This window comes from Ambystoma mexicanum, chromosome 5p (assembly GCF_040938575.1).
Source record: "Ambystoma mexicanum isolate Mex_15411 chromosome 5p, UKY_AmexF1_1, whole genome shotgun sequence".
Classification (NCBI taxonomy): domain Eukaryota; kingdom Metazoa; phylum Chordata; class Amphibia; order Caudata; family Ambystomatidae; genus Ambystoma; species Ambystoma mexicanum.
Genome location: NC_090930.1, coordinates 1,017,807,078 through 1,017,832,714, shown reverse-complemented (window position 1 = coordinate 1,017,832,714; position 25,637 = coordinate 1,017,807,078). Strand labels below are relative to the sequence as shown.

General features: G+C 42.8%; 1 protein-coding gene across 1 annotated transcript in view; it reads left to right on the top strand.

Annotated features, from left to right (window-relative positions):
* The window catches only part of BMP6 (bone morphogenetic protein 6), a 561,752-nt gene that overhangs the window by 328,265 nt on the left and 207,850 nt on the right, over positions 1-25,637 (top strand). Inside the window, exon 3 of the mRNA XM_069613493.1 lies at positions 6,387-6,535. Coding sequence (XP_069469594.1) covers positions 6,387-6,535 — 149 coding nt within the window. The remainder of the gene's footprint in view (positions 1-6,386; positions 6,536-25,637) is intronic.

Sequence of the window (25,637 nt, the reverse complement as noted above, 5' to 3'; positions counted from 1 at the left end):
AGCCACCATGTGCTGTTGGGCGATGCTATGTGTAATTTGTTCCATTGTTGTGGTGTAGTGAAGTGCGTTCGGTTTGTTGTGCTGTAGAGGTATGGCTGTGTTTAGTTCAGAGTTCGAGAGGTATATGCAGAACGATGAGTTGTTTAGTAGGGTTATTTAGTGGCAGTACCCTATCCTACTCCCTCTGTTTTGACTGCTTGTGGCACATATCCCTTCCCCAGTCGAACACTCTGGTGTGCTACACTTAGCACTTCTCTGTTGTGTGCAGAGCTGTGGCTCCTCAACAGTGCTATTCAGTGGCAGCACCCTCTCCAACCCCTGTGTTCTGACCAATTGCCGGCCCTATCCCTCTTCCCCTAGCACACCCCGGTGTGCAGCATCCACCACCCCATGGGACCCTCGGGGGGACATGCTACCTGTGCCCTGTGGTCCATCAGTTCCAAGTTCTGGCCACCTCTCTCTTCCCTTTTTCAGCTAAGGCCCTCTATCAGCCCTCCATCTGCGCTTAACTTCTGCAATTAAGCATGATTAATGTGAAACTGCCGCAGGGACAGGTGTGTGTAGAGATATTGGGTGGGTGGCTACAGTCCTGGGCATGCCCCTTAAGAGGTGTGACTGGAGAGGGGAGGGTGCACATAGCTGCATGCAGTGGGGCGGCAATGACTGAAAGCAATGGTGATCGTTTAAGGTCCATGTTTTATACTATTTCTTTCAGTGTTGATGGCACAGTTGTTATACACATTGTTAGGGGGAGAGAGTGGAGGAAATTCAGAACCCAGATATGGGGCTTGAATGTGGAGGGGTGTTATGGGATCAGTGGTGAGCTGGGTAGAGGAGGTCAGGGCAGAGGGGAACATAGTTCCACTACTTTGTTGTACACTTCGAACCCCGTGGACAGCAGCTTTCCGCCAATGTGAACTGTACAGGCAAGATGAGTTGATCCACGTGTGCCCTCACAACCTTCTACTCAACCCTGTGCTCTTTGGACACAGAGGAGCTGCTGTAGAGCACGTGCTGCAGCGACTCAGTCACTGCCATGTTTGCTCCTCTTCTCCCACACGCACGGGACACCGAGGAGAAGCGTAGCTAAGCTCTGTAAAGAAAGGGACCCAACAATGGCTGCAGCTCAGCTGCACCCTCGAGCGGTATGCGACTGAAGTGAAGCAAAATCGCTCAGCGATGCCTGTCAGTGTGGCAGAGGTTCTGCCAAGTGCAATTGCTGCCTGGCAGACCTCTCGCATAATGTGCAAGCAGTGCACCTCTGCTGAGTGGGAGCCCTAAGGCAGGCGTGCAGTGGAAGGACGCCGGGCAGTGGAGTACTTACTCATTCCCTCATTGGTAGCCCGACACTCTGAGGTTGAAGTGACCGTGTGACGGGAGTGTGATAAAGAAATGGGAGCAATAACACTTTATATACAGGAGGAACAATGCTCTTTTGATCACAAAAGAACATACAATAAATAAGAAATCAGATTTTTCAAGGGAAACTGTGAGCTTCTTACAATGGGGTGAATTTGAGCGACATTCTGGCCAGGATTGTGTAGGGGAGTAAATGGAAAAGCCACCAGGGGAAATACATAAGTAGGCATACATAGATTAAGGACAAACAACATTAGATATTTCTAAGTGCAGTTAGGCGAAACAGCCAGCTGTGCTTGAGATGTGACCATGTTGGGTGAAGTGCTAGAGTGGAGGCAGACGAAGTGAAAAACAGAGGCAGGTTAGAGGCTAGGGAATAATATTAGCTAGCAAGCAGATGAGAGGTAGGTTAAGCGGGTAACTCGGAGGTGAGGAGTCAGGCTTTTAATTTGCTTTTGAAGAAATCGGTGTGGACTGTTTCTCAGATGTCTGATGGAAGATAATTCCATGCAAGTGGAGCAAGAAGAGAGGAAGAGCAGGAGCAAGACGGAGCACAGGGAGGGCAAGGAGCCACGAGGGTAGTCAAGGAGGCAGAGCGGAGATTACGAGAAGGCTTGGAGAGTTGGATAGAGTGGGCCAGATACAGTGGTGCCTAACCGTGGATATATTTGTGAACCAGGAGAAGAAATTTAAACCTGACCCTATACTGCAGCCAATGTTTATGGATCCTATCACTTCTGAATTTCAAATCCTTACATAAACAAGTGTGCCTAGCTAGGCACCAGATGGGAACTCATGGCTATTCCTGTCTTGCATTTATAAGAATTCTTGAAATTAAAAACAAAACTCTCCGTCGAGAAAATCCCCAATGACAATACAACCACCTCATGATCTGCATCAACAATGTCAGTTTGACACAAAAGATCTCTAACTGCAAATGTACACTCACCACGTGGGATGCTGGAATACGAGCGCTCGTCACATCCATAGTGTCCAAGATCCACCCAGACCATTCTTGGCATAACTTGCATCACTAGTTGCCAAATATTGCAAAAAAGAAGTCAGTGTATTGACAAGTGGTTCTAAAAATAAAGGTATTGATCTGACTATCTAGGATTCTGGAGGACAACAAAGGTTCTTAGTTAAGCAATATATCAGTGGATTCACTGGCTGTTCTACAATCAGACCCATAGCATTAACTTCCGACACTGATCCTCCTTCCAATACCAGGTCTAACACTCCTTTAATCAGCTTTTTTGATAGATTCTGTAGGATCACGATCCATTACAACCAGTGCACCATCTTAGCAGGTTCCATAGCATTACTAGAATCTAGTACTTTCAATTAACCAATTGCTCATCAGGTGCCAGATTACATGACTTCACTTTAGTCATGCAATTTAGATGTGCCCCTTCACCCGGGACGGTCGAGCAAAAGGTGTCAAGTGCTTCTTTATGAACCACCGAATTAAACCCGGACAGCTTGAAGAACTCTCTTTACTGAGGAAGTTTAGAAGAAGTATCTGCTCTGGTCTGAAAAATCAATTTTTGGAAAAGAATTGCAAATCAACATGAGACTACCAACCATAGATCCAATTACACGGTGCAAACCATAAGTCCTTATTCAAGATATTTTGTGCACACTGAGTCAACTCAATTTGTGAGATACTCACAGCTAGTAATTTCTCTGCTACCTGGTTCTCATCACTTCTTTCCTGGGGCTGATCTTTTTTCTACAGGAATGCTGATGTTGATGCGCCATCTTGGCTACTCTGGTTCTCTCTCTCCCGGACATGAATGCAAACAATGTATATCAGCACCGGCGCAACACTCTCAGACCATGTTTCCTTTCCTCGAACATCACTTAAAAGAAATTAAGAAACATGTGTAACCCCAGATGTTATATATTCCTGCCTGGTAACCCTGCACTTAGCACTCCTATTTAAATACAAATATGGATCTACCTTCTCTCATTTGATGTTCCTGTGTAAGGGAGGGAGGAAGGGACATTCAGTTACTTGGAAATATCAGGCACAGCATTAAGATCCATATTCAATCAGAAGCGCTGCCCGACCAATAGGTAGGTGGCAGGTCTGACATCAAACAGTAGATTCCTTAGAATGGCCAAACCTGCAAAATATATTGATTTGTTTTTGTTTTCCTCTGGCTCTGTGGTTATATTTCATTAAAAGCGAGATCCCCAACTAAGGTGCTGTGCAATATGGTGCTGTGCAATAGTTATTTTCAAAGTCACTGCTGAGTGTCCTATATCCGTTTCAGAAGATTAGCAAAAACCTGTGCATGCTGGGTTCAAACACTCAACAAAAGATAGTGCAGCACACTCCTTTCTCAATGTAATGTTATGTCAAATATATTTAGATATTTGGGTGCTGAGGGTAACACCTGTCCTGACACGTGGGCAGGAAAATATCAAACAATTGAACACGTCTCCAAAAATATGGAGACTCCCGTCTCCTGCACACCTTTGTCCTGCAAACACAGGTAATGTCTTAATATTTTAATTCAATAAACTGTATCCATTAGTAAAGACCAAGTTTCTTCACAGAGACACATTCTTAAACAACTTGTATTTCTTAAAATATCTTTTTTAATTTTCAAATTCATGCAGTATTTCCAACCCAATGCGTTTCGGGAGCGTACTCCCTTCTTCAGGGATTATCTACAGATTCAAAAATATTAGTTTCACAATCTCATGCTGGGTGCCCATGGGAATGTATTCTATAGCTCTCCACAACCTGGCCCTCCCACCGTCTCTAAGAGCGACTTCTGGTTTGAGAAAGGGAAACCATATATGTCAGCTTTATGGAAATTCTATAAACTTAAACAGAACCCCACATTCTTCAATCCAGCCCATCCAAATGAAGGTGGTCTACTGCCTGCCAATAGATTCCTTGGGGTAACCAAAGCATTATGTTACTATGCGTTCATACTCTGTCAGATCATCACCAAAGTGGAGGTCATCACCTCTCGGGAGGACAGCTCAGGGGCAACGTGCTTGTCTTGGAAGCAAGATGACACAGAGCAACACAGGTTCGATCCCTGGGTCTGCGCTTAAAAACGTCTGGGTATTAAGCGCGTTATAAATAACCTATCATATCATATCATCAGAGCACTTAGACTTGTCCCTAGAGTGCCATTTTATGCCCCACACTGGGGAATCCAGACATTGGTCTATTGGAGAGGAAAAAAGATTCAGCAAGGGCAAGATCCAAAAATAGAGGATGAGGTGGCTTTGCGATATCTGGCTGTGAGCGTGGAGTAGATATCTGTCTGGAAGTGAGCAGTGCACCTTACCATTCTCTACACCAGATATCTTTTCTAAAATGACTCGCCTGAGCTACGTTGGTCCTAGCGCCTATGGAGACGCCAGACTTAATGCAATCATCTACATGTCTGGAACCTTACCCTCTGGAGAGCAATCTGATCATTTTCTGGTGCCCTCTTCCTCGCTAACATGCTCTGGCGTGACTTGCGAATAGCAGAACAGTCCAAACTAGTGAACTGCTGTGAAAAACAAAACGGATCACTGTTAAGAAAGGTCAGAGGAAAAAGAGATGGGGCTTTGGTTCAACTTTATATTATTTAGGTTGCGGGAAAAGAGTAAAGATATAAAACATAGTAATAATGATCAGTGCTTCGCGATACGACGTTGTTACATCGCCATGCTTTTTTTTTAATGGAGTTTTTTTGTCGAAAGCTTTCGGCCGAAAAAACGAATTGAAAAACCTGGGGCAGTGGGTGGGTAAGGGGACATAAAGGGTAGGGTTGTACGGGTAATAGGGACTATATGATAGGGAAGGGATGCTTGGCCCCCCTAAATAAAACAAAAAAAACATTTTTTAATTCGTTTTTTCAGCCAAAAATATTAAACTAAAAACTCTGCAAAAAAAAACTGCTGATCTAAGAACATAGAACCGTGCTTCGCATGACCCTGCAAGAGAAAAGGGAGTGGGGTTTTAGTGGCAAGGCAGGGGAGGCAGGTGTGAAACCTCTGGCATCGGTGGGTGCGGGTAGAAATAACCTGGTTCTTGTGGTTGATCTGCTTCTATAGGTTGGCCTAGTCATTTGGGAGTAGATTATCTAGTGGGGCGAGCCCAAAGACTGAGGATTGTGGAAGAGTGCTGCTATAGGGTATGTTGGCTACTAGTGTAGGAAAGTGTGGCACGGCTGAGCACAAGAATGTAAGTCAAAGCTTGGTAGTACTCCTGTAGTATTCACTAGGACTGTGCTCACTGCCAGTAGGTAAGGTTGTGTTTGCTGTAAGGTGTAAAGATGAGGTTTACACAGTGCTTAATTGGCTGGAGGTAGACGCGGTGCCTGCTTTACATTACTGGATTATTGGATATATTTCCACAGTTCCCTATACTTAAGAGTTACCTTTACCATCCTGTAAACACAGAATTTTTCAGATTAGAGACTGGTGCCAATCCCACTTTCCTGAAAACATATCTGGCTAGTCCTGTACCGAACCAAGCCAGAGTCCTGCCCACAAAGACCCATTCAGTGTGTGCTGAAAGCAGTGGTGGTCGAAGTGTACGAAGAGTAGTAGTGGAACTATGTTCCCTACTGGACTGCCTCTGGCCCCCAAAATCCAATGCCACGCCCCTCCCATGCACAATACAAACCCCCAAACAAAAACACCTGCTGTTTAAGGGAACGTTCAGTGCAGTGCACTTTTATTTTAAAACAAAACCATTCTGGAACGGGTTCTCTTTAAAATATAAGTATAGGAACAGTAAAACTTAATTTGAAAAAATGTAGAGGAGCACCACTCCCAACCTCTCCCGCCCACTTCGACCACTGACTGAAAGGCATGAATTATGCAAAAAGCCACCGTTTGGTGGCTAGTGTCTTGAGGGAATGCTATATAAATGTCATCCTTTCTTCTCTTTCTCTAAGGTAAGACGGGTAGTTTAAGCATGACAACATTTCCATCATGACTGCTCCCCAATTCTCATGGCGATTGGTCCTCCAATCACAACGTGTCCCATCTTTGTTTTTTTGCAGGGATGCTGACCTCTTCCTTCTGGATACACAAACAGCCTGGGCATCGGACGAAGGCTGGCTTGAGTTTGACATCACAGCCACCAGCAACCTCTGGGTGATGAATCCGCAGCACAACCTGGGACTCCAGCTCAGCGTGGAGACCAGGGACGGTATGTTGCAATGAGACCTGTGGCTATCAGGAAATTGACTTTCTGGTTTCCTGGTAAATATGCTTCCTGGCCTGGGTTGGGGGTTCTTACCATGTTTAGTTTCTCCTTAGTGGATGTTAGCCCTCCCTAAAGTGTACGTTATATTAAATAAGGAAGGGCCCTAGTTTGAAACACTTCCAGAACTTCGCTCTGAGGTAGGTTGAATTGGTTGGGTAGCTGCAAGGTCACGGGTTGTAGGAGGTGGTGCCCTCCCCTCCTTTTGTAAAGGATAATCGACAGGGTCCCGGATACCCTGCTCTTGTTTTTGGGCAAAGGATGAATATCCGCATAATTATTTGAGTGGAATTCCAATGGTTTTTATTTGACAGAAAGACATATAGCCCATTGTGGTCAGCTGACATGTGTTTCGACCTCTAGGGTCCTTATCAAGGCTATTGTGTGGGTAATCGTGACCCGAAAGGTTCCTGGGTTGATGGGCTGCTGTATAGGCCAGAGTAAAGGTGTCCGCCCTGTGTCTGACTGGGCTGGGTTACTGGCCTGGTTAGGCTGATTATTCACTCGATCGTGGCGGTGTTGCAGCTCTCGCATGAGACGACTCAGAGCCTTGATAAGGACCCTAGAGGTCGAAACACATTGTGCGGATATTCATCCTTCTCCTAAAAACAAGTACAAGGTATCCGGGACCCTATTATGTTGCATGATATCACTGGATTTTATACTGCACACGGTTGCCATTTGCTTGGTCTCCAAGCGCTCTGGCAGACCTTGAAGAGTGGGGGTGGGTTAGGTTAGTGCAGAGAGAGGAGAAAAGGCGAGGTAGCTTTGCTGTTGTGTTCATGCTTGCAGTGGGAAAGTCCCCTCCCGGGTCCTATGTATGGGTATTTTTCTGTGGGGTCTGTTTCGAGGGATGGAGGTAGCAGTGTCCAGATGGGAGCCTTGTTGGCCCGGGTTCTCCTTTTTGTATAAGGTTTTTTGTTGTCTTTTGAGTGTCAATGTTCCCCACAAGTGTGCAGGTTCCTCTTTGAATATCTAGGTTCTCGTGTGCAGGTTGGTCTTAGGTTCTTTGTGGGTTAGTCATCGAGTGTGTGGGTTCCCCAGGAGTGTGCAGCTTGACACTTCTTACGCCATTGTGCAACTCTGCTGTCTGTCTATGGCCTGTTGTTTTGGGTTGCTATTTCTGTGGTCAGGAGTTTAGCTTCCAATTGTTGAACAGGGAGGGAGTGATCGGGGGTGGGTTTCGTTTTGGCTGTCTTTAATCCCCTCCATTTCAGCATTACAACTTAAAAGGAATGGTAAAAAAAATGTCCAGCAGTCACCAGGAACCTCGCAATAATATGTGTGTAGAAAGAACCTGACCTGTCATTCAGGTGGATCCAAAATAGATCGCCCTAAAATCGGAAGGAAACAGTGCCCTTTTGGCATTAGCGGCATTCAGCACCTGCCGGAGCTGCTGCCAACACTGCCAGTAGTGACCTGTTCGCATTGCACTGTTCAGTTTCTGCATCTGTGCTGACCCTCTGCTGCGCCCTAAGGAGCATCATTCAAGTTTAGCTGGAAGGGTGGTTGTGCAGTACTGTGTGTGAGTTCCACAGAAACCAAGAGATTCAGACTGTAAGCTAATGAGGTAATAACTTATGCACAATTTATTTAATTGTTTTTTTTATAACACGCCTAATATCATACCTGAGTTCCGTTTCGAAGCGCAGATCCGGGATTTGAACCTTTGTAGCTCTGTTTGGTCTTGCTTACAAGACCAGTGGCTTGCCCCTGTGCTATCCTCTGTTCACAATCATTGCTTATTGAAAATCCTACCCGATACCACCCTCCTAGTACCAACTTGAAATATATTTGCTTTGGGATATTTTCGAGAGCCTCCAGAGACAAAAGAAAAAAGAAAATTAAGTATGGGCCCAGGTGGTTGCCTGTAGTAGGTGTCTGCAACCTTTTGCTCTCCAGATGTTTTGTATTACAGCTCCAATGTCCCTCCACCATTGACTTTTATGGCGGGGATGATGGGATTTGTAGTGCAAAATCTCTTGAGAGCCAGAATTTGCAAACTCCTGCCATAGAGGAATAGATGTCTACGTATAGACAATTGAGAATTCTGATACAACAGGTTTAAGAAATCATTTGTTTCTAATTATGTTTTATTTATTTAGGAGTTTTTTTTAAAGCGCTCTTATTTCCGAAGGAAGCACACACAATTTAAGACAAAAAAAATAATGAAATGCAGTTTATAAGAGACAAGCTAAAAGCAGCAAACATACAATAAACAATAAAGGCTTGTTTGGAGAGTTTAGCATGACTAATCTCCTGAAATGAAGTCTACTGAGATCTTTGATGTGAGTATCTCTGGACCATCCAGATTAGTTTCTCTGCCTAAAAAACAGGTGATCACAAGACAAGTGAATTGAAAGTTATATAGCTCCATTTCCAATGGATACAGAAATCCCATGGCAGCAAGTGAAACTGTAACAATTTAGGTGTAATCTGATTTTTCTTTCGTGCCCCTAATACCAATCATACTGCCATCAGTAAGGCTGATTTAAAAGAGCCAAGTAAAAAAGCAGGAAGACAACACAGAAGTGCATTTCCGGGGCCGATCCTGAAATACCCTGTACGGGAACGCACAAGCGGAAGTTTGAAAGTGAAAATCCTGTTCATATGTTTCCGCAGTCTAAGCCAATGAAAACAGAGCTGAGTTACTTTCACGAGTTAGGGACGAAATCGAAGAGGTGAATCCAAAGTAAAACCTAAAGTACCTACTACAGGAACCAGGGTTGGAGCAAAAACCAAAGAAGATAGAGTAGTCGACTCGCTACCTGTACAGTGGCAGACTCATTAGACGGAGCTGAAGCCACATTTTTTTTTTTTTAAAGTTTATTGTTTAAATTTTGTTTTTGATGCTTACGCATCCTTACATTTCATTCAATAAAAATCTTTACATACATTCACTATACATATTTCAAGACCATTTTTTTTTAAATTAAAAAGAAAAACCTGATATTTACAGGTGTCTACATTACACATAATATTCAAAAACAGACAAACATCCCAAGTTAGTTGTTCTATATAAAACATGAATATCCCTTCACATAGAAACATTTCACCATTCGCAAAACCAAAAACAAATAAATTCTGGGAAAAACATCTTATCACTGAACCAGTCATAAGCAAAAACCTTGAAATTCTAGGTCTCTGAATGGTTGGCCATTGCTGCCTCAATGATTTTCACTAGGCGTACAGTTGCTAGAATTATTGAATTACAGGAGCCACACATACAACGTAACCATATTAATTCCCTTCCATTGACTGAATGAGTGGAGTTGAAAGAGTTAATGTTTTTAACCTCTCGGTTTCAAAGAAAGAACATGTAAGAAAAAGATGTTTAGAGTTTCAATTGAATCAACCTTATTACAAAATCTGCAGGTGGTATCAGAAGGAATGTTAGAATTACAGACCCAGTATTTTGTTCTTGCTTTCGTGTGAATTAAATCTAAGCGAAATTGCATATATAGAGTCCTGGTTTCAACAATGGGGCAAAGCAAGAGGTATTGTAAGCGTGGCAATTGTTTGTGTCTAAATATCGCGTATTCAGAAAATGATCCATAAGAAAATATCTCGGAGCAGGTAGCAGCCCAATCATTCCTAAGCGTTTGTGAGCTGTGCTTAATTTTAATTGCAACTCTCCAGAAGAAATGTTAATACCGGCTAAAATGGCTAGTATACGCTTGTGGAAAGTTACAATAAATACTGGATAGGATTCTCTCAACATAACAAGGAAATCCTCGTATATCGAATTTTCAAAAGGAAAACACATCTTTGCATAATTTTTCAATATACGCCAATTATGACACGATGCCAGGGAATTTAATCCTAATTCATGTCGTAAGATTGCATTCGGAAGATAAGACGGTAGACAAAGGGTAGTTTTCCACAATTTGGCTTGCAACTTATTTAGAAAGGTGGAGAGATCTAATAAACATAGATCTAATCCATATAAGATGATTGCCTCCACCTTTTTAGAATAAAATTCAAACAATGGAATTAAAGAAAACTTACAATATTTACGAAAAATTATTTTCATTTGGTTTTGTAATGGCAAAACTTTTTCGACCAGAGTTTTTTGCCAAAAAATAGCAGAGGAGCTATTTGCAAGATTGTAACCCAAATATGTAGTGTGTGTGACAATTTGAATATAGGTGGAGTCTATGTGCCAGCAAAATATGCGCACCTTTTTCCTTGAAGAAAGCACAAGAATATTCGATTTTGAGGAATTTATAGTCAGGTTGTTTGCTCTAAAAAAGTGCTGAAAAGTTTCCAATTTGTTCTGAAGACCAGAATATGTGCTATCAAACAAAAGGACATCGTCGGCATACGCCAACCATGAGAGTTGAAGCCTCCCAAGCCGGACAATATAAGATTTGGAAGAGTCCCATAACCCTTCAATATCTGATAAGTATAGATTGGATAGGACTGCCGCCAGGTTGCAGCCTTGCTTAACGCCAATTGCCGTTGGAATAGGCTCGGTCAGACTCCCTTTGCTTGATATACGTACTCTAAAAGACGTGTTGTGATGTAGCAACGCAATGAGTGCTACTAAGGAAAGCGGGAATTTAAGTTTTATCATTTTATCCCAAAGTCTACTGCGAATTACGCAGTCAAATGCGGAGGATAAGTCTAAAGACGCTATAAAAATTGGTCCATGATGAGGACCATGCGCTTCTGCATTTAAATGTACCAGAATCATGGCATTTAGTTGTGTCCCCATATTTTTTCGAAAGCCCGTCTGGACTTTGTTTAAAATGCGATTTTCCGTTATGTGGGTTTTGACATCCTTCAGTAAGAGAAGTGCGAAAATTTTAGACGCCACATCCATAAGCACAAAAGGCCTGGAGTTTAGAGGGTTGTTTAAAGGTCCTTTTTTATGTAATGGAATAATAATGGAACTGCTGACCCAGGAGGGCGGGAGAGATTTTAAAGTAAAAATGTATTGAAAAATCCTCAAAAATATGGTTGCCCAAAAGAACGGGTCATCCTTAATTACACAGGGAGGCAGCCCATCCGGGCCTGCACATTTAGAGGATTTTAGCTTTGTAATAGCACACAGTATGTCCTCAACAGACCATGGGCAAAGCGCTGGAATATAGGTAACTAGATTAGTTATATCAGCAAGTGTGAATCTCAGAGGTAAAAGATATTTCTGTTCAAAAAAATCAAACCATGAAGTGCCGTCTATGGCAGATTCCAGAGGAGACATGGAGCTTTTTTTCGATGCCCTAAGTCATTTCCATATATCTCGAATATTATGCTTACAGACCAGGCGTACCATGTTTTGGTTACCAATTAGATGAAACGCAGTTCGGGCAGCTTTTATGCTATTTTTATGTTTTCGTACAAGAGGTTTTTTGGCTGCCAAGTAGCTAATGCAATCGATAGAACAAAGCTTTCGCTTAAGGGTTCTTAATTCGCTATTTCTTTCCGATTTTAGTTTAGCAAGTATATTTGCTAAAAGGAAGGTTGAGGCGTTAGTGTTTGTCTGTAACTGCGCCGATTCTGCTATTGCAGTTAGGTGACCTTGAATTATCTGCAGATTCCACTCGAGAACAGCCTGAGAGGGCTTATCCTCGAGCTAGGAATCAGGCCACCAATCCCGATTGACTAAGAATGTCAATCGTCGGCAAGTTGAAATATTCCAGCGAATTGACAAAAGCTGTCGATTGCTCTGAACTAAGGCCAGTGCCTGCATCCTAACAAAGGATTTGGTTTCTACATTCATAGTACCCGAGAGTATGGCATGGTCGCCATAAGATGGAAAGTGGGCATTAATGAGAGAAATGATACCAGAGAGATATTGAGAAGCAACTATGTAATCAATGGAAGAGCATGAATTCCTCTACGCCAAGTAAAAAAGGCCTGAGGACGCTGAGGTTGAATCACTACAAGATCCCAGCAAGAAAAGAACTGTGTCCATCTTACACCATTTGCGTGGGCAGTTCTAAAATGGTATGAAGATTCAGGTGGCGGGGGCACATTTAAAGATGCATATAAATTTGCATTAAAGTCACCACAGATCAGGACTTCTGCAGAGGGATATTTATAGAATATTTCCATTAACGCTTCATTTAAGATATGAATGGCCTCTTCAATGCCAAGGGTAGAGGGATTCCAATAAAGGGATATCAGGACCACTTTTTTGGGCCCAAAAATGTTAATGTCAATATCAATCAATAAAAGCAATTGATTGGACACATTGGAATTTATTACAAAGGAGAGGTCATTGTTGAGTAAAATAGAAATCCCCCCGACTGGACGCCCAGACCAAGGCTGAGCCGCGACATTATGAACGGCAGTAAACCCATCAAGATGAAATTCATCACAGCACATGGTTTCTTTCAACAACAAAAAATAGATGGAGGGTCATTCCTACTCCTATTTGCGAACCATGATAAAAGATTATTAAATCCACTACAGTTCCAAGACTGAATAGTGAGCTTGTTGCGTTATGAGGTCGTTGTAGTAGAGGGGTTCGTAATTGCTAGATTTGCGGGGACTTTTGCCAAAGACAAGATCCCCAAGATACCATTCAATGCAGAGGTAAGAGAGGCCAGTTGCATTAATATTTTTTCATTCTGCAATGGAACAGAAACAGAATTGTTTGCAGCAGTACAATTTTTTGGAATCGAAGGAGGTGAGAATTCCAAAAATTGAATTGCCTTTTCAAAAGATAAAAATGCTTGTAATTCCAGTCCCAGAAAGGGCAAATCAGTTTTGTACTCCCAAATTAATTTCGCAATGATAGGCGATATTACTTTGCACAGCATGCGATTATTGTTAATCAAAGGTAATTTTACCCACTCTATATCTTGCGAAATTAAATTGTGCAAAGAAGGAATTTTATGAAGAGTGTTCATCAAAAATGTGCGATTGATGGGAACCACACCGTTAATTTGTTGGATGCTGGACCATCGAATTAGGGTTTGCGTTTCATCCGGGATTTCATTAAATGACAATAAGTCTCGGTTAATAATGATAAAAGGGACAGAAGGTGCGTCTGTGGAAGTAGACTGCACATGCATGTTTTTTGATTCCACGATGCAAGGTGTAAAAGGTACTTGAACAGACGCTACAGGTCGGACAGATGTTCAAATAGTCGGCAACTTGTTCTACTGGTTCATCTCTTGGTAAATTAGAAACATGTGACACTTTGCCTAGGGATGACACCTGGGGTGCTATATTCTGCACGATAGATACTTCGGGATCTAGCAAAGGTGGCGCAAACAGAGGTTGATGAATCAACGCCTAAACAACCATAGGAGCTAGGCCCTCAGATTCAGGTACCCCTTTGTTTGAATTACTAGTAGTACCACAGCATGATGATGTTTTATTTTCTACAAGAGGAAAAAATGTATTCAAGTTAGCTTGTAATAAGACACTGGAAGGTGTGGTGCCTTCACAACCAGCAGCTGTTCCAACAATAATTTGATCTTCACGTACATTTTCATCAATAGGTTTGAGAGCAGAAGAACACATGCCTTTCATCGCTCTTTTTTGTGCTTTTTTAGACGATTTTAATTGAAGTGCCATCAAACTCTCTTCGTTCAATTGACTAGAATTGAACTGAAAATCTTCATTTCCCGTTTGAGAGATATTCAGCCTCGCATCTACATTGTCAAGGTTTTTGGCTGAGCGTTGTAAGGAGGTAGCTGCATTGCTAACGTTAGAGATAGAGGCACTATTCCTCTTTGATTTGTTTCTCCGTTTCAATGTTCACTGATATGATTTTTTCATTCTACGCGATGGATGGTAAATATTTTTAGACATGTCGATTGATTCTAAGGAAGTAGACTCCTCAAGGAGATTCGTGAATGCTGATGGACTATCAGGAGAGGGATCCGCAGAAGCAGAAGCCGGAGCAGTTGTATTGTTTTGGAGTAGTTAGGCCAAAAACAACTGTGATTTAAACAGGATCTGTTCAATTTGTAGGATTCTCTCATGTTGAAGTTTCGCCACTTCTACTACATCTATCACTGGAGGATTTGATGTTGAGGGCTCCAGTGAGTTAGGTTTAGCAACGGCATTAGCAAATGACGTCGGTATGCCATTTAGCAGAAAGGTGACTTCAGCCGTTTGAGTGCTTTGTGATGTCGGAGCCTGCATTGAAAAATTAGCAGGCAGACTCCTCTTTACAAGCTCAGTCGTCCGTTCTGGACAGGTTATATGAAAATTGTACAAGCTTCCTGAGCTAACATGAACCCTTCGATTTTAGAGAGTTTGATGGAGTTAGTTAAGATTGCGTCTTTTATGTCTTTTAGTAGCACATGAGTAAATTCATGTCCTTTATCAAGTAAGTTTAGAATGCGAGTGAGGACCGGAAAAGAATGTAGTTCTTGGTCTAACAGATGAGAGGAGTTTTCGTTAGGCAGAATTGGAGACAAAGGCGAATGGGGAGAGAGCAGGACAGATATAAGCTCCTGTGGCACATGTTTATTAGGAGAGTCATGAAATAAAGGATCATCTAACTGTAATGTCCTTTGGGAATGAAATTTAGGAGTAGGCGAGCTTCCCATTTTGCTAGGCGCAAAAAGATCCCTCGAGGGGTTTCTAGATGGTGTAGGGTGATTGATCGGAGCTAAAGTGGGGAAGGGTGTCGGATGAAAGTGTACTTGTTCCCGCAGTCCACAGGATGCTGCCACAGGGGTAGACGGACCTAGCGAGAGGCTAATTCGCCTCTCTAGGGAAGCAATTAAACCCGGTGCAAGCATAGAGGTGTCAGAGATAGGGATGTGAACATTGTCATTCGCCTCCAAGAAAGCGTCGGACTTAATGTCTATGTCGTTGGCAGTATGTAATGTAAAGGATATATTCTCTTTTACCACTGATGCAGAAGCAGCCTGCTCTGTGTCCATAAATTGAAGCCACATTATTTGTCTGTAAGCTACGAATCGGTTGAATGATGGGCGTCCATTTGAATTGGGTGGTAGCGTGTCCTTCAAGGCATTTTCCTGGGAAAGACAGGGCTGTCATTGGAGGAAAGTTGGTAAACTCTGTGGGATGTAGTTTTATTAAAAAAACTATTTAAATTAAGTACTGAATTGGACCAGCTTTCGAGGGAACCTTCACCAAAGCTATTGTGCCCCTTCAGCTTCCTCTAGGGAGTGTTTCGTTGGATGAGGACCCAACAAAACCCTCCTTAAGGAAGCCAAAGGGGCACAATAGCTTTGGTGAACGTTAGGATCCCTCACCAACGAAGCATCCCTAAAGGAAGCCAAAGGGGCACAATAGCTTTTGTGAACGTTAGGATATCTCACCAACGAAGCATCCTAAAGGAAGCCAAAGGGGCACAATAGCTTTGGTGAACGTTAGGATCCCTCAAAATGAAGCATCCCTAAAGGAAGCCAAAGGGGCAGAATAGTTTTGCCGAAGGTTTGGATCCCTCACCCAATGAAGCACTCTCTAAAGGAAGTCAAAGGGGCACAATAGCTTTGGTGAACGTTAGGATCCCTCACCAACAAAGTTTTTCCTAAAGGAAGTAAAGCGCCACAATAGCTTTGGTGAGGGTTTGGAGCCCTCACCAATGCAGCATTCCCTAAAAGAAGCCAAAGGGGCACAATACCGTTGGTGAGTGTTTGGGTCACATGAGCCGGTACAGGGTGATCATTATAGGGTCTGGATTTCTTTGAGGTTTTAGGAAGCAAACACTGATGGTCCGAAAAAGGAGAAAGATTTTGCCATATAGGAATCTCACAATGACATGCGTGAACCTGCACAGTAGAGTGTTTGGATTTGAGAACCTGAAAGGAGTTTGTTCATTTTTGTGTGAAAAGAAGACATTTTATCCGAAGGTTGTGACTAAGAAATGGGATTTAAACACTACTTAACGGTCTGAAGAAGCTTTTGTGGGTGATTGGCTACTGATATAATTTGATTTTCAATATCAGAAGCTTTTGTTGCTTCAGTATGAAACTCTTCAAAGAAGGCTCTGGTTGAGCTCATTTTTAATCAACGTTTCTGATTTCCCTTTTCTGCCCCATAACCATCAGAATCCCTGGGGTAGAAAATGCTGCTGCAAGTGGATAACAAAAAAGAAAAAAGGGGGTCCTGTGCGTAATGCAACAGCCTAAGCAAAAGCAATATATCAAAATGTAATGTAAATAAGTATATATCTGCAATAAATGAAATGCCAAGCAAACAAGAATCCAGAAAACACTAAAAAAGCACTTTTACCTGTGCCATTATCATAAACACAACCCTAGACAAATATAGCCCACACGTCAATCAGACCTAAGCAAGAATGCACGAGTGTATCAAAAGGTGAACCAAATGAAACACAGCTATGCACTAAAGAAAAGTTGCTTTTTGATACTTTTTCAAATAAGCAAAAATGGCAGTGTCTAGTCTGAGTTTACGAAAAATTATCTTAGGCCAATGATATAAACCCCTGAAGGTGAAAAAACTTTGAAACCCATCGGGCACAAACCGTAATCAAAAAGCCAAATGTAACAAACCAAAAACAAATGTGGTCATTTGCTAGATTACAGCCTGAAAGGAGACACTTGTCACACTTTCATGATATGTATTAGCTAAATTCTTTGTAGCTTGGTAGCTTTTAACAAAAGGGTCTAAAGAAACAGACCGTAACTGGGCGTAGTAGTAGTTCATTGATCAAGTGCAAAATCAGTTACCAGTGGAACTAGTTTCAAGGAACTAAGAGTCCCAAATGTCAATGAATATGTTCTTTAATGAACTACTTAAACATTTTCTTAAGGAAGATAGTGAAATGTAAAGATTTCATTTCCTGACAATTTTGAGCGTATCACCGAATGAGCCGAACAACTAAGTATTATAGGGTGACCACAATTAATTAATGAAAGTTTAGCAATACCTGAATACAAAGTAATCCCATGAAGATGAGCAGGAAAAGTAACATATTAAACTAAATTCTGAGAAGTTAAAAGAATTTCATAGTTAGAGATAATTGTGTTTCATGGCAGAGTCCACTCTCATAGCAGCTTTGAAGACACAAAAAAAACAGAAAGGGCCATGAGAAGTGTTACATCTCATCTTTGCTCCCCGCCTTCATGACCCATATTAGCCCAAATATTCATAATATAGAGACGCAGTTTTGTGGCGCGTCCTTCGAGACACCGATCAGTCAAGCTTGTTGTATTCATATACACAGAAAACACAAAGGAAGTGGCAGGGCTTATAATGCATGTTGCCCTAAAGATATAAACAAAATGGTAAACTAAAGATGAATGGTGGGTGCAGGCAAGGGGAGCTTTCCAGAACGTGAGCGGGGACGGGGGGGGCGAGGCAGTGGAGTGGCACATGCCCTACTCTATCAAGAGAGATGTACCCCGCCCTGCCTCTCCCTTTGCAGGTTGAGGTTCTCAGGAGCTCTCCTCTTTACGGAACTTGATCCTGTAACAAGATACTCCAGTAGTGTACCAGGTGAACTGAAGAAGCAGTGCTAGACATAGAAAAGAGACTCTGGGATTTCACTGTGAGGTGGATGGGCAGAACGATGTGAGAGGAGCTAGAGGGAAGGCATGGCAGTGAAGTGGTAGGCTTTTTAAAAAGTGCAAAAAACACAGAGCTGATATAACACCCCTGGACAATCTATAAATCAGTATAGTAACATGTTGAACAAAAAGAGTAGGATTATAGCTGTGTTATCCCCATCCTGAATGGAACCATACAATGACTGTTATGCAAAATAATGGTAGCCTAAAAAATCTAATATGGGTTTTAAGCTACTATCAAGACTAAAGGGAAATGCACTATATGATCACGTGCTTGTATTCATTGTTTGACGTAGCATAGAACTTTCTGCTCCCTGCCCATTTCCAATCAACTTCTGTTTGCATCTCTAAAGTGGCAAAAGAGATCTGCATCTCTCTCTCTCGCTGTATCTGCAGCCACCTCAGGCTAATCACACCTCAGTGTGCATAAATGCAAAACAGAGATTCCAGGAAAGAACTCTTCTGTGCTCAGAAGTTCGTCTCTGGGGCTGGGGCGGCTAATGTGCGGCGTTTTGCCGGTCGTGCGTGGGCTTTGTGTTTCCCCAGGTTCAGAATCTGGGGAGACCATTTCTATCAGTTTCCGAATCTGGGCAAACGTGAGCAAAGAACTAGAATGAGCAGGGTCAACACCTGCCCCCGGCCCAAAGGAAAGCATTCTTCCCTCAAAGCACCAGGTCCAGGAGCTCTGCCCTGCCAAGGTCCTGAAATAGCTGGTAACCCATAGATTCCACAATCCCCTCCTTTGTGAACGGATCTGCCAGGGCTCAGTTAAAGAAGTACCGGCAAAGTCAATTGCTGTTGGCTCTCATATGTCAAGGGTAGCCCTAAATGCCCTCATAATCTCATCATATGCTTGGCATAGTCACCATATGGCAAAGTATGCCATGCAGCCTCTGCCATCATATGCCATGCGCACTGTAAATGGCCAAAATATATTCAATGGCCATGCGGGAAATCATTTGGCAAGCTGCGAGTCACAGAAGTAACCTTTTATCAGGAATTTGACTGTTGCAATTTTGCATGACAATCTCTTGGCTGCAATCTTATATAGCGCTTCCTTCCCGAATCCTGCTGCTTCTAGCTGTTATTATTGCCCAATGCAATGGTACTCAATTCATCAACCTTGGAAAGATGAAGGGCTGAGTCAGTATTTCTGGAATTTGAACTTGCGCTGTGCAGGCTTGCTCCATGTCAGAGGTGAGTGCTTAACGCACAGGCAATCAATCCACTCAAATCTCAATATAAACATAAGTACTTTCATTAAGCAAGCCAGAGGGTGAAATATCTCGTTATCACAGGTTGGCCGGTCAACTGAATTGCATGTGTGCCTCATAATCCTGCTGTGACTGTCTTAAATGTCTGTATATTTACAGTGCTGTTGAGCATTTTGTGGCAATCCCCAGGCAGCAGTACGCTTCCTCTATATAGAATTACGACTATGGGGGAAAGCGGGAAGAGAATCATGAGCAAAAGAGGGGAGAGAAGGAAGAGAAAGAGTGGCTCTCACCGGGCGATACCTGCAGATGGACACACATGGGCAGGTTACTGCGTTGCACAGGGAGGGACACAATTCATCACTAAATCACTATTCATAGGAGATGTGCAAAACCCATATATCAGCAACTGGATCCAGTAGAACACATTTTAAAATGTTTTTACAGGATCCAGGTACTGAGATGCAGGTTTTAATTTCACAATCATGTAACCCCACATTGCATTTGGATTACATAGCAGCACTGCACACTATCTTGAATTACTATTGGATTACTTCAGACCTCTGGATTCTATTGGATTACTTCAGATTACTTTTTATTACTAGTTTTAGACCCCACTATTTCACTGCATAGCATGGGCTCGATTTAGTTGCTGTGATGTAATGTCTGTCCTGCAGTTGACGCTAAAACATGGTCCTGCATATTTTCTAGTATAACGCCACCCTGGCAAGGGTGAGAGCCAAATATTCTTTAGAGACTAGGCAGGTGCACAAAGTGTGCACATGTTTTCACCCAGGCCTGTGTGCTAGCAGACTGTGTTGTTTAGAAATGAAAACCCTAAAAGGCCCACTTGGCTGAGAAGTATTATTTGTTTCATTGCCACTCACGCATCTAGTTTATTTCTAAATCACCATAATTTGACACCGATTAAGATGAGATGGAGTGATAGCTGCGTTGACCTCCATTACCTTCCCAACAGCTTCTTTTGCCAGCCGACATGGCTGTTTCACATCAGTTTAACGTGACAGTCATGTTGATGACACTGGGAATCAGCCACGTGTTATTGGCACAGTGGTAAACCTATTTGATTGCCATTACACCGTGTCATAACACTATAAAAGAACAATGATGCAAAACCACTGTGATACAACACATACACTGCTTTAAAGGGGGTCGGGGGGAACAGTCTGACTCCAACCTGCTCATATTCTTTTATGATTTGTCTCATACGTTTTGCTTGAGCGGCACCTAGCGTAGCAAAAACTATTGCTATGGATAAGGGGAGATGGCAAATGTGTGTGAATACACTCTGCTGCAGTGATGTATCCTTTTTGTATATTTATGGCATTGTAGTTTGCTGAAAGGGGAACATTGTGTGTGTGTTAGTTGTAATTGGTTGCCTCTGCTGCATATTTAATGGAAAGAGTCCGACATGTCCATGGCTTGATAGAACAGTATTTACATAGCTCTGCATATTTTTGTTTGAAGTGGATGCCTGTAGTTTAGTGATTATTGGTAATGAATTGCTGTCTTGACATGAATACGTTTGGGGCATTTGACGCTGCACGTCACAGACAAATCCTACTGGCTTTGCCAATGCTTGTTGGTTCTTATTGTAATTGCCGTAGCAATGTCACTTCAATGGGTCTGAGCGGGGACATCATCCCTGCCCAGGCAAACATCACAGGGAAACAAATTCTCCTTAAAATGTATCAGATATGCTTATACAATAAGATGGAGCACTGCGCCTGTATGGTAATTGCAGGCTACCTACAGAACTGTATCCTAGAGCTCTCATTAAGGGCAATACGCTCGGAAGAGTGAAATCACACAACCCATGTATCTATATCAGCATCATCTAGGTCCACGAGTGCTGCACAATGATGAATAAACAATGGGATCATTCTCATGCGTTGTCACCTGAAGAGACACTTTTGGTTTGATTACTCCGCCATACTATGAGTTTCAACGCTGAAACTCACCTTTTACGCCACCTTTTGTGTGGAGGTAATAACACGCAAAGGAACTACCACGTGCAGTAAATACCGCTTGTGGTAATATGAAATCCCCATAAGGTCTCACGAGAATCAAAAAAGGGAAATACCCCCAAACTTGCAATTAGGTCCTTTGGCGTGGATTGTAACTTGATCATGTGACACATCTACAGCCTGCTGCCAAAATGTCTGATGACTTTAGAAGAAACTAGAACACCCTGCTATAGTTTGTACATAAGGTCTAGTTGGTGGCCTTGTTCTGACATCAGTCGTCCTGGCTAAAAAAGTTCTCTTCCTGTGTTTCCTCTTGACCCTTCATCATTTTGATTGCTTCATAAAGGCCTCCTGGAACGATGTAGCCGATCATTTTCCTTTAACCTAGCCCTTAAATCTGGAAGCTACGCTATTTCCTATCAGCACAAACTGTCTTGGAATTTAGGCATATGGGGGTAAATTGAGTACACAATCCAGTCAAAACCGGAAACTGGGATCAGGAAAACACTCTCCAGAGCACACATCCCCCGGTTGTGCTATTAGATCATATCCCCCCCCTGCGCGTTCGCTATATGTAGGCATAGATACTATGCTCATGTTTTCTCTTCTGAGTGGCATGTATCTGTAAACGGAGACTCTGTCTCGGTGTCTCTGATTCACGTTCACCTTAATGACGAGGGACCGAGAAACAGCACGCAATTTAAGGCCCTCATTACAGTTTTGCCGGTATCCCGTTTCCGATGCCCGATATCCCGGTATTCCCGGGATATTACGAGCAGCAGAGAAGCTGGTGAGTCCCCATTCCATGGATGGGATTGCTGGAATTACCAGCACCGGTATTACTGGTGTCGGTGATTCCAGCATATATTTTCCAGTAGGGGCACTAACGGCGGGTCAGGCCTGCTATTAGATCACTACCCCCACCAGCAAACTTGTATTTCCCCGGTCTGGAAAAAATGCTGGTAATGGAATTGGTGCCATTTTCACCAGACCGGGAAACTCATAATCAGCCTCTAAGTGTTTGCTTGCACACAGTCTGCATGGAAGTTCATTCCGGCTGATATGTACGGAGTGTAGCACAGGGGCAAAAGCAAGACCATGCAGAACAACAGAGGTTCGAATCCCCGATCCGCGCATAGAAACTGAATTCAGATATGGTGTTAGGCACGTTATAAAAAAAAACCATAAAATAAAATAAATGTACATGGTGGTTCCATTTTGCAAGACAGAGATGTGATGAGCCTCATGACAGAGGACGGCCTGCTTCGGAGACTGCTACACTGATCCGAACCATGCTCTCTTGGAAACGAAGGCCTCCCTTACTGTGTCTGGGACTTGTTTCTAGACTTCTGACAACTTCCAAAGAGGGAACCCCTGTGTCAAGTCCTCTCTTGTGCAACCTCTTCTGGCAGTTTGGTGCACCTTTTCTAGTGCACCGTACAATGTCTATTCACCTGCCATAGTGGAGTGTTATGTTATATTAAAGACAAAGGTGGATAGCATTGTGCATTACATCTCCTTTATTATCTAGCCTACAGCAAAAGTGCACCCCTGCGTCTTCATTCCCTAGAGCCAAAGCCATCACGCTGACCTCCATATTGTGATAAACCATCTTGATATTTTCTGCACCCTCTGGCAGGAGGTTGATTGTTTATGATAAATGGAGTTTCTTGATCACTTTCCTGTAGTGAAATGCATACAATATTTGAACATTACCGACCAGCAGGCTTATATTGGTTATTATTTTATTTATTTATTTATTTATTTATGTATTGCATTTGTTATACGCCCAAACCCGGGGGTATCACTGCGTAGGTTACAGAAGTCTTACATCTCTGGTTACAGTGAGGGAAATAGTTACATTACGTACAACAGACAGTACTATTAACTTTACTTCATGGTTTAAAAAAGTAGTAATTTTATTTTGTATTACTTTGATCTGCCAAACTGAAGTCATATCCATGCTATCATTAGACAAAGGGTTAATAACACACGTTTGAACGATGGCATGCCTATCACTTTACCTGTATTATTTTGTAAACAGGAAATATTCGTCCAAATCTGAGAGTTGCATGGATTTTTTTACCACCGATAGATTAATCAAAAAAACAAGATCTCTAGCCTGAAGCTGTTGGCTGACTGCAATCAACCTAACACGCCGCTGGACCAAAGCAGACCACTGCATCGCACACCTCGGCTCTCATTGTTCCGTTTACTCACTGCAGCAAGTGTGGAAAGGCTCAAGCGCCCCAGAACACCCCCAATGTGATGCCCGGGAGTCTGAATTGGGGGAATGTGCATCTCCTGGCCACCCCAGACAAAAGCATGCCAAGAGACCTCAGACTTCAGTGCAGGGAGGAGGGAGTGAGGGTGTGGGTCTTGGCAGGGTAGGTGTCCCCTTAGGCCAGAGACGTGGGGAGGGTGAAAAAGAAAACGGGGTGCAGAGGCCTGCTCCTGCCCCTCTCCCTTAACCCCACATAGATGGTGAAGGGCTGGGAGAAAAACTCTTGGGAAAAGGTTGTTTGTGAAGCAGATGGAGACAGTATGGACGCCTGGACTGCCATAGTTGGGCTTTGGGGAGGGGGGAAAGGCGCAGTGAAAGGGTCGCACACTATGGGGTGAGGGATATTGGTTCCCCCAAAGAAATGTGACAAGTGTTTGCAGCTAGCTTGCCTATTTGCACCTGCTCCGGAAGTTGTAACAGCTGTCTGCAGAGAAAGGCCTTGTCCACGCATTAAAAATAGAAGAGCAGGGAAATGCAGCCAGATGGCACGAGGCGAGCTGGCTGCAATGGGGCGAGCCTATGCTGAGGTCACGGTGGCCTGCAATGAACCGGCACTGATTGTGCATTGTGCGTATCACGTGCAAATGTGTGCCGCTGCCTCGCCTCACGAGCTTTCTCCAAATCTTTTAAGAACATTGCCCATTTTGCTGGAGCAAGGGGAATATACAGTTTTCCGTACACCCTCTCACCTGATGATACCCCAAAAAAGCATGACTGAACAAACAGAAAACGCACCCCCAGGGTGAGTTAACAGGAAGGAGGTTACCAGCGACAGCTTTCAATGAATTCCCCAGGTCATTCGCTCTGTATTGTGTGGTTTTCACGCGGGTTAACTGTTTACAATTGAAATCAAGATCAATCCACGACAGAGAAGCGAAGACTGAACACAAAATGGCCTCTATCAGACACTGACATGCGCCACATACAAAAATGGCCTTTACAAGGAACATTGGGGAAACCTAAAGGTGTGCACCTGGTCAGTGTGAAGAACCTAATTAACATCACTGAAATACGTGTTTCTAATAACAACGTTTCGATGTGTTTAATCACTGATCTTCGATTGCAGGTTGGACGTACGTACCCAGCTGTTAGTAATTCATCTATCAAACTATATTGTTTTTTTATATAGTGCCATTCGTCCGTAGGCTTCGAGGCGCTCACATAGACGTAAATAAAGAGACATATAACATAAAATGGTAGGCATTCAGTGGAAACATTCTGGTGTGGTTTAAGCAAAAAAGTGTGATTAGCTAGACCATCACTCCATCAAACAGCATTGTCTTTAGCTGTTTAATCATTTAATCCACCGGGTTGAAAATACACTGATATTATAATGTTAATTGAGGATCACATAATGACTGACTCCTATGATAGGGAAAGACTGACATAATGGTATTGGGTGATTGTAATGCTAAGCACCTTATATCATCTAATGATGGTGAAACCCACTATGCGGACACATTGTGGAAAGTCCCTAGAGGATCCCTTAGACAAAAGCAAACTAACTCCAAGGGTTTACATTGGTCTAGGCCATTAATACCGATGGGGTAGCTCGTAGTAGATGTTTGGGTCCCTAATGATAGACCAGGTCATTTTAGTGAAGAAGAGAAGATCCAATGGGCGGATCTTCCCGTCCCCTGAAGACTGTACAGAACAGTCAAACAATGAACTTAACATCTTCATATATTTTGAATAATTAATAAATCCAACAAGACATGTTTATCCAGTTTTTATAAACAAAATGTAGATTTTTAATTTACAAATGGTTTTAAGAAAAACAACTCACAAGTCCGTTTTCTTTGGCTGACGCGTTTCGAGGTGTGCACCTTTTCTTCCTGAGCCTTACGGACTGTGAGGAGAAAATCATACAAAAGGACAAGTCAGATACATGTTCATTCAAGAGTGATGTGTAGTTTATACAACTGACAAATTATAGAACATTGTATTCAAATAGTAGCTGTACATGTATTAATCTACTGAATGTCATTCGGTCATTCACTATACGCCAAATGCAGTCAAATCATTCACTGACAGAGCCATCTGGATGTAACCCAATAGGCCTAAAATCAGCCTCTTTATTGCTGAATCAGC